This window comes from Chelonia mydas, chromosome 7 (assembly GCF_015237465.2).
Source record: "Chelonia mydas isolate rCheMyd1 chromosome 7, rCheMyd1.pri.v2, whole genome shotgun sequence".
Classification (NCBI taxonomy): Eukaryota; Metazoa; Chordata; order Testudines; family Cheloniidae; genus Chelonia; species Chelonia mydas.
Genome location: NC_057853.1, coordinates 107,066,769 through 107,076,785, shown reverse-complemented (window position 1 = coordinate 107,076,785; position 10,017 = coordinate 107,066,769). Strand labels below are relative to the sequence as shown.

Sequence of the window (10,017 nt, the reverse complement as noted above, 5' to 3'; positions counted from 1 at the left end):
ATTATTTCTTCTCTACCCCTGCTGGTGGATAGATTCATTTTGTTTATCCAGGATTTTAAGGAGTTTTCACTTATCCAGTCCTTCAGCAGCTATTCCTTTGCTCCCTTTGCCACACATATGGTCCAGTTTCTTCTGCATTTATCTGTAGCCACTAGCAGCTTATAAGTGGTAGTAGGTGGGGCTGTGGGAGATAAAACTTAATGCAACAACACACCCAATCTCCGGTAAGCAGAGGAGCAAGAACATCCAACCTAGATGGTAGTTAGAACAACACTGTAGGCAGTCTGCTTTAAGATTAATTTATTAATGATTTCATAGTTTAAGAAAAAAAAAATATGCTCAAAATCATTTCAGGAGGAAGCCATATTAGATCTTAAACAGACTTACTGAATCTTCCAACATAATTACACATCAAGCACTACAATATTTGGAAATCTGCATTTAGTGCAACAGACAATTTAAGTGTATGACCAACTATTTAAAAAGGCAAAACAGAAATTATTACGTGCCAGTAAACGTACCACGATTAGAGTTAAGTTCGCATCTCCACCAGTTCCTAAACGGAATGCAGTTACTCTTCATTTAATGTTATATATTCCAATACATTTTAGCTGAACGATTGTAGACATTTGTTACTGCTCCCTCCAAATCATGTTTGCATGTGGAAACAGTTTGGAAAAAAAACAAACATAATTTGTACAAGGAATTCTTCCATCCCTGCCTAAAGAGCTACTGGCAAATTAAAGGGAACCACGTTCTAGATATTTCTCTGTATCATCCACTCTACAGCTCAGTATTTCCAGCTCTCAGAAACAAGAGTCTATCGTCCAATTTTTATGTGTGCACAGAAAGCCTGGCACCATTTCTATTCCAAGACTGCTTAAAAGGAAGGAGGAAAGGTTAGTACTCCTGCCCCCCCAAAGTCACAGGCACATATACATGGGGGAGATAAAGAAGAGAATGGCTGAATACAGAGATATATGGGACGGCAGTACACACTCTCTGGGGAAAAAAACAGCTCCAAGAATACGATTTAAAACTTGCTGTTTATGTAACTATTTAATGTTTCAGCATTTAACAATTTTTCTTAAACGCCAAAAAAATAAATTAAAAAAATTGCATTTAAATGCAATCATGACTGCTTCCTTAGGAAATCCAGCATATGGTTTCTAAGTAACGATAATAAGGACTCTTTCATTGCCATCTAGCTGTATCTGATGATCTATTTATGCACTTTCTCAAAGTACTCCTTAGAAGCTTCTGGACTTGGCTTGATCTGTAAACAAAGAGAGACAGTTTTATACAAGTTGGTATATACACAAAGTGTATGAGATAAAAATTATGGCTTTATATTTAAGATTCCATTTAAGAATACTGTTTATGTTTTAATAAACCACACAGTTATTTCTGAATGTCCACTCACTCATGGGAAGCAACGTACAAAGATATTTTAACAGAAGTGCAGGCTTCTCAGCTGCAAAAAGAAAACTGAAAAATATTTAACTGCAAGACATTAAAAAATTTAAACTAGGACTATCAATCACACTTTTAATCGCACTATTAAATTTAAATTGGTATTCTATAATTGTTTATTATAAATATTTTTGATATTTTTCTACATTTTCAAATACATTGATTTCAATTACAACATAGAGCACAAAGTGAACAGTGCTCACTTTGTTATTTTTGATTACAAATACTTGCACCGTAGAAAAGAAACAAGAGAAAGTAATAGTATTTTTCAATTCACCACATACAAGTACTGTAGTGTAATCTCTTTATCGTGAAAGTGCAACTTACAAATGTAGGTATTTTCCCCACATAACTCCACTCAAAAACAAAACAATGTAGGCTCTACAGTTTTACAAGTCCACTCAGTCCTACTTCTTGTTCAGCCAATCGCTAAGACAAACAAGTTTTTTTACATTTACAGTAGAGAATGCTGCCCGCTTCTTATTTACAAAGTCACTTGAAAGTGAGAACAGGCATTCATATTGGCACTGTTGTAGCTGGCATTGCAAGGTATTTACATGCCAGATATGCTAAACATTTGCATAGCCTTTCATGCTTCAACTTGTAGATTGCACTTTTTTACAGTGCAAATATCTGTAATAAAAAAATATAAAGTGAGCACTGTATACTTTCTATTCTGTGTTGTAACTGAAATCAACATATTTGAAAATGTAGAAAAACATCAAAAATATTTATAATAAATTTAAATTAGTATTCTACTATTGTTTGACAGTTCGATTAAAAGTCTGATTAATCGCAACTTTTTTTTATCTTGCAATGAATTGCGATTTTTTAAAATCATTTGACAGCCCTAATTTAAATTTATACAAAACACAAGACAAATCCAGGCAGACTGTCATGACAGTTAACAAGGGAAGCAAGCGAAGACTGCATGTACTCATACGTATTGGGTGGAAGGAGGGATTTTGTGCTCTCAGAAGAATACAAAATGTGAATGTTTTCTACACATGTAACTTCTAGTATTGCGTATGCAGATTAACTGATTCAGACTGAGGGCATCAATTCATACAATCAAAACTTAAAAGACTTTTAAATTAACAAGTTCTTTCATACTATAGTGCCCAGTCTTCGGACTTTCCATGCAATAAGGTGGAACATTTTCCAGGACTGGGTCCATATTTTGGATGGTGATACTTAACCAACACATACCGTAGGGGACTCTGGAGTCCAGTTTGCTGGGCAAACCTCTCCATGAGTTTCCACATACTGGAATGCCTTCACCAAGCGAAGGGTCTCTTCCACACTGCGGCCAACAGGGAGATCATTGATACTCAGATGCTTGATGACTCCATTAGGATCAATGATGAAGAGACCTCTGTATATGAACAAAGATGTTTTGAACCTTTGCAATATGAATTCTGTATCTTGCTTCTTGTGCATGCTGAAATCTATCTCACAGAGTTATTCTAAATCACTTATACCATAGTGTATGGAATAGTGATATGTAACATTTGTACAGTACTTGCTAATTTGTACTTTGCACAATAAGATAGCTAAGAAGTAGTAACGACAATAGTCAGAACTAAAGATGCTGATTACAAAAGTGTAATCAGAGCATTAATCCCACCCATGCTTTCCAGGTCCTGAAACCACTTCTCCCTATTATTTTGAAAAAAGAAAAGGAGTACTTGTGCGAATACAGACTAACACGGTTGCTACTCTGAAACCTATTATTTTGAGGCACTCCAAAATCTCTTTAAGGTGCTACTTTGAGTTTTGTCTGCATATAGAATACAGGATTGAGTCTAAGCCTTCGTTACAAGGATATCTGTTTATGCATTTAAAAGAACGTCTCAATCTCACCCTTTAACTACTAAAGTGGTGGAATTAATTAGATTTGGCAACAAATACTCAAGTTCCTTCCTAGCAAATAATTTAGACAAAAAGTTGAGCACATTTTTTTTTTAAAAACAAAAGGGTTATGAAGCAGAGTTAAAAAGAGAGCTCTGGGATCACTATTGTTCTCTATTACTTTATAGCAATAAGAAATAGAACTCATGCGCCCTCAAATACACAGGTCAGAAGGGGTCCTCAGTCCACAGAGCAGGGAAGTACAAAGCAGTGCCAAGTAGCGTGCACTCTTCCTTGCAATCATGTGGCAAATCCCGCTGTGCCAAATATGTGCAGCTAGGAATCCATGGGCATTCAAGAAGGGGGAGATTGGCGCATCTGTGCTGCTTGACCTCCTCAAAATTGCATGGAGCTCTGCATAGATATTAGTACTATCAATTAGATAGATAGTACTAATAGAATCTTAGAGAGATAGGGAAGAGAACAAGCATTGGGTTAGGAGAGTCAGAACAGAACATTCTTTCCCCACGAGTGTTCCTGGATAGATAAGTTTCAGAGGCTTCACACCCTGACCTATCTCTCCATAAGGCCATATACCCTTCCCCCACCTTCTATAACACTCTGCAGAAACTGCAAAACAAGCCAGCGTTCTTGTGTTTCACCCTCGCACAGATTTTTGAGGGGAAAGGGAGTACAATATGGCCCATGCAGTTTTAAACTTGGCACTGTCATAACTAGGGAACAGTGGAGGTTACCAGAGAACAAGGTCCTACCTTAGTGCTAGACCAGATCCTTCTAACAGCACACCATAATCTCGGGAGATTTGTTTCGTCAGGTCTGACAGAAGTGGGATATTCATATGGCCCAAGCCACCACTCTAGTAGAAATAAATAATAGAAGGGTAAGTTTGAGCGTAATAAGAGTGAAGACTGAATATCTACTTAGTTTTTTATTTTCATTGCATCACTGCCCTACTAGGAGTTCCCTTCAGGAGTCACAGCACTGATAAAACTTTCATTCTTGAGCCTTTATTAAACTAGGCTCTTAACATCGTATAATTAGTTCACTTGCTTTGAGTGAATTTAATTGCTGGTTTTAAAAACACCACCTCCAAGAGCACGAAGCCCTTCTACACTTATGATTTTCAGACTGTTGACACAGGAGGTACGAGACCACCCATAACAGCAATGAGAAGATTTTGGGGGAAATTATTTCCCCTTATGCACTAGGTGATCATTTTAATTAAATAAAAGAGCATCTATTCCACATGATCTACTAAGAGAGATGTCACTTTTATTATAAAAATTGAATATCCATGTACAAGTACAGATGTTTGCATTTTTCTCATGTTAGTAACGTTTATTTTGGAACAGTTAGAATATGTCAAAGATATTCCGTTTTCTGTATGTAAATAGATTCAGTATTTAAAGCACATATTTTCCTATATTTGGGCAGTCGAGTGAGAGTGTGTACTGAATTGTGCAACATTTTGACCACCACAGGATAACCTATCCTTGAAAAGAGACTGATAAATCTGTTAGCTTTTCTATTCCTGGCACTGTCAATGAACCCATGTACAACCTTGGGCAATCACATAGACCCTGATTCTGCACATACCTATCCACGACAGAACAACTCATACTTGTGCATAAAACTTTACTCACATAAGTGTTAAAGAAATCAAGGCCTCTGTTTCTCTGAACCTCAGTTTCTCTCAAAGGCACCATGGGAACAATACTTTCCCACCTTTATAGAGTGCTTTGAGACCTATGGATGAAACAGGTGCCAAGTACTATTGCACACATAAAGTTATATATCAAAGCCAATATTCACATTTTGGAGTTTTGATCCAACTTTAATACGAATAAAAACTGATTTGCCCAAGGCAAAGCTTTGTCCAAGTATATTAGGCATGACAGACTTTAACAAAATTAGCTTTCTCCTCTGTCTGCATATTACTCACACACTCACACACACACACAAACCCACAGAAGAAGGCAACATCAGCTGGTGGTCCTTCACATGAATCTGCAATTATACAAACTGGTCCTGACCCACCTACACTTTTGCTAGGAAGTATGAACATAATGAAGCATTTCCACATAACCAAATTAGCAATAACTGATGACATCAGATATGAGCTTTTTTTGAACTGCCCCATTAGGTTTTCTAGTTTGGTTACTGGTAGAAGACCAAACAACATTTTGGCATTACTTAATGTAAAGAGGCCTGACAGTAAGAACAAATCCTCCCTAGCACTTCCTCCTTCTCTCAAGGAGTTATTACACAAGAAGTTTTAAGCTTTTTTGTGTCTTAAACAAGGCTGTTAGGATTTTCGGTAGCTTTCAGCTAATGCTATAAATCCCCTAACAACCTTTTATTCTTTGTTTCAATTTAATCAGAAAGAAGTTGTCAAAGTTAGCTACTGATTAACTACTTACTAGTTACATGTACACCGCAGATATATGTAGTAACTACTAAATTTGATGTAGAAGATCACAAGTAATAATTACCTTTATTTAAGGTATCTCATAAATAGAATATGCATTATATGTTTTACTCAGAAGTTAACATTTAAATCACACTGTGTAAGCTTCAAGAGTACTGAGACATACTAGACAGAAAAGAAAAGTTTCTGGTTGTGTTATTACTTCAAACTCAGAAGTTAGCTATTAGCTAAATATGGCAAAGAAGTTTTTAAACTATTATCTATCGCCACATTTTTTATTTTAAAAGAACTGGATGAGGAAGATAGTGCTTCAAAATTTAATACTTAAAATTAGATTTCATATTAAATATACTCACATAGAAAAGCTGTCAAATGCTACAATCAGGTAATTCCTTCTTCTTGTTTGCTTTTTTTTTTAGGCCTCTCCTAAAATAAACTACTGTAAATAATGTATGCCAGTTGCATATTTAGGAAATGCCTCTGTATGAACTTGTGTTCAATTAGAGAAAGATTATTCAAAAATGAGAGTGGAAATTCATGCGTGATAGTAAGGGTTTGCAGAGTTGAATCCTAGCTGAAATGCTCTTTTGAAGGCCATCAGCGTCTTTGCATGAGCAAACATAGTATTTTACACAGCTTTTTAATTGCACTCCCCAAAGTGCTGTTAGTGAGAAAACAGCCTCCTGACTCCTACCTTTCGTGGTGTATTTATCCAGGCCAGATGACAAAAGTGAGAATCCACAGATACAGCAACGACCTCACAGTTCACATCATGAAATTCATTAGCTTTGTCACTGAAAGCCACAATTTCTGTCGGGCATACAAAAGTGCTGGGTGGGAAGAAGGACAGTAAATAAAAGAAAGTAAGTAAGTTGTAATTATTCCAGATCTAAGCCTCACAAAGAATTTTTAAAAGAACGAGGAAACATTGGTTTCCAGGCACAAAACACACTGCTGTATTACTTATATAGCATGTTTTACAGTTCTGTTTCATCACTGATTCAAGTTTTCAAGTAGCTGAATCAGTTTCAACAAGTCTCAGAAAAACAGCAATTGCAATGCAGTTAAATAGTACGCTGGTTTTTTGTGTCTACATTTTCAACAAGCAAGATGTTTTCATGAGTTCTCATCTGGCTAGCTGTTAGTGAACAGATTTTGCAGAAAAGTTCTACATTAGCGGAACCTAGGTGGAGGGACTGAAAATGGAATCCTCTCCCAGCTACACCACCAGCAGAGCCACTCCACAGCTACTATTGTGGGCTCAGGACTTCATGTGAGTTGCAACCCACAACTCCCATTCTGGACAGCTTTGGTTTACTGGTGCTGCTTAATCACAGATCTACCAGCTTTGCCACAGCCCACGCCTACGTAAACCCCTTCATGGTGACAGAGCTCCAAGGCACACAGGCAGAGGAGTTCTCTGCAACCAGGATCCCCTTATGCAGTGTAGCCGATTCTTTTCGGAAGCCCTGGAGGCCTCCAGAGGCAACAGGGTTTGTTCCCAGCTTTACACTCAAATGAGCCAGCAGAACTATAGTTTCATACTGCAACAATCTCCTCCCCAACTTTTATCATTCACACTCTAGAAACAGACATGCTTTCTGCTTGACAAGGATACCCAGGAGAAGGTCAAATGAAATGTTGGTAGAGATAGAAACCCACAACATGCTGTTTCTGTCTGATTGAGCAGGAGTCTAGATATTATTTTTTTTTTAAAAATGTTACACTCACAAATCCAAAGGGTAGAAGAAAAGTACCAGATATTTTCCCTTAAAGTCATCTAGGCTCAACTCTTTGAACTCTCCATTGACAACAGCTGTTCCTTTAAAATATGGGGCATGTTGGGTAACGGCAGGAACAAACCTTGAAGAACCTAGAAAGAATCATACTGTACGTCAGTGGTTCTCAACCATACTCAGAGGAGTCTTCCTGAGGGTACATCAACTCATCTAGACATTTGCCTAGTTTTACAACAGGCTACATAAAAAGCACTAGCAAAGTCAGTACAAACTAAAATTTTAGACAATGATTTGTTTATACTACTCTGTATACTATACACTGAAATGTAAGTACAATATTTATATTCCAATTGATTTATTTTATAATTACATGGTAAAAATGAAAAAGTAAGCAATTTTTCAGTAATAGTGTGTTGTGACACTTGTATTTTTATGTCTGATTTTGCAAGATTTAAGTGAGGTGAAACTTGGGGGCACACAAGACAAATCAACTCTTGAAAGGGGTACATCAGGCTCAAGATCCACCATTTGGAATATATTTATTTGTGCTCATCATATTATGTTAGGATTTTGTTTGCCTTTTTATGTTATAGCAAGGGGGGGGGGGGGAGTTTACATGTTTGAGAAGCAAAGATACTCCATGTGCAAACGTGACATTTTAGAAGAGTATGCTTTCCAACTCAATCCTGTAAAGAGAAAAACTTTAGGGCATGGCTACACTTGCAGATGTCACTTTACCTGCATATTATCCAGACAAAGATCAACATTTCAGGACTGTGAAATTGCAGCTCTGCAGGAGATGTTACCATCCCAAGAGCATACAGTCCAACCTGCCCTGCTCATACCCTCCAACACGAGGTCACCTTCTTAGACCATCAGTTCAGCATCCAAACATCAGATTAGGATGAAGGGCTACTTTATCAGTGAAGAAGTTAGAAAGAGACGGAAACCGGAGGGCAATGGATTTTGCAGGCGTGTGATTGATCCACAAGCCCCACGGATCTGCTCCGAGCTACACTGTAACCCCTGCGGCTAGTTTCAGTCCCACCCACGTGGGCGCCCCGGCAGAAGCGCCCGCTTGCCCGCCATGCGCTACGGCGGCTGACGCTTCTCGGCAAGGCGGCGGTGAGGGGCGGCTCTGACTTACTGGTGCTGAAATGGAGCCGGGGAAGGGGCAGCTCTGCCCGAGCCGTGCATTCCCTCCCGGCGGCGGCGGTGGCAGCAGCAGCAGGAACAGGGGGCCGCAGGGCAGCCGCACAGGCCCCCCGGGAGAAGGGAGTTGTTGCTCGGGCTACCTGGAAGGAGAGAGGGCAGAGGTTCAGCATGTGCAAGAGCGGGGGGCTCAGGGGGCCGGCCGAGAGCGTGCACGGGGTGGGGGGAGCTCCGTGCCCCCAGGATTGTGTGTGTATGTGGGGGGGGGTCACCCACCCATCCCGGAGCCCCGCAATGAAAGGGGCTCAGTGCACCAGAAACTGGCCTCCCGGCCCCAGAGCGCCCTGCAGCCAGGCGGCCCCCACGTGCCCCGGCGAGCGGGGGCCGCTGGCCTGGGGCGGGAGCGGAGCCCGCGCACTCACCGAGGGCCTCAGCAACCTTCGCAAGGCAGCGGCCATCTTCGGGGAGGCGGAGTGACAGGCGGGCCCGGCCGGGGGCGCTGCCAAGCCGGCAGCGGGGCGGGGCCGCCGCGCAGGGGGCGGGACCGGCCTAGCTGGCGCTGCGGGGCGGGCTGGCAGAGCCAGGCTTTCCTGTATAGACTCCGGGCGCCCAGGGCGGCAGGTTTCTCAGAGAGCGTCGGGGAGAGGTGCCAGAGCGAGCCCAGAGCCAGAGCTTAGCGGGTGGCCTCTTGGCTCCCTGCAGTACCCTTGGGGAGCCACCCAGCTGCCCTGCACCCAGGAACCACCCGCCCCGCACCCTGACATACACCAAGCCTGGGAGCCACCCGCCCTGCACCCTGAGCCTGACCTTTGTCCCGGGACCCTCCTACCCAGCTCTTATTCCCAGGGGGTCCACCAGCACCTAATTCCAGACTATCTGCCTGCTTTCTCCCTCTCCCCTGCACTTTGAGATAGCCCAAATATAACCCCTACCATGGAAGAGCCACTTTCCTGCACCCTGGGGAAGACTGAGCCCAGCTACATCCTGGTTTCACCCATCCCAAACTCTTCCAGGGAATCCAGCTCCTCTTCACGCTGTGGAAGGCCTGAACCTACCCCACATCCCAGATCTGATACCCCATCCTGAGGGGAAAGCCTGAAGTTGACCCCTTCCACCTAACTCCCCCATGTTGCAAAGAAACCATTGATTCAACCACACCACATCCTGGCCCAGGCCTAACCCCAATCACAACACCCCACCACAAGTTAACCACCTTTGCTGCATGGAAAGCCTGGACCGCCACCACTCCCTACCCTGGAAAATCCATACTTGCCAAACCTGGGTGGGAAGGTAGTTCAGATCATAAGGAAAGGGGGATGAAAGAAGACCTGAGCGTGGGAAGAGGGTACAAAA

At 41.5% G+C, this 10,017-nt stretch overlaps 1 protein-coding gene across 1 annotated transcript; it reads right to left on the bottom strand.

The window, feature by feature from the left end:
- Positions 1-285: 285 nt before the first annotated feature.
- Positions 286-9,245, bottom strand: PRDX3 (peroxiredoxin 3). The gene is made up of 7 exons (XM_037905865.2): positions 9,087-9,245; positions 8,660-8,807; positions 7,505-7,646; positions 6,468-6,603; positions 4,098-4,201; positions 2,683-2,848; positions 286-1,276 (listed from the first exon to the last, which is right to left on the bottom strand). The coding sequence occupies exons 1-7, from the start codon at positions 9,120-9,122 to the stop codon at positions 1,223-1,225; spliced, it is 786 nt and encodes a 261-aa protein (XP_037761793.1). The 5' UTR covers positions 9,123-9,245; the 3' UTR covers positions 286-1,222.
- Positions 9,246-10,017: the final 772 nt, after the last annotated feature.

Bases quoted from the DNA above. Each gene is read 5' to 3' on its own strand.
- PRDX3 (XM_037905865.2), bottom strand. From the start codon at position 9,122: ATGGCCGCTGCCTTGCGAAGGTTGCTGAGGCCCTCG. The intron at 8,808-9,086 runs GTGAGTGCGCGG...CTCTCCTTCCAG, and splicing joins GAAGGTTGCTGAGGCCCTCG to GTAGCCCGAGCAACAACTCC. The intron at 6,604-7,504 runs GTGAGTGTAACA...CTTCCCACCCAG, and splicing joins TTCTTCTACCCTTTGGATTT to CACTTTTGTATGCCCGACAG.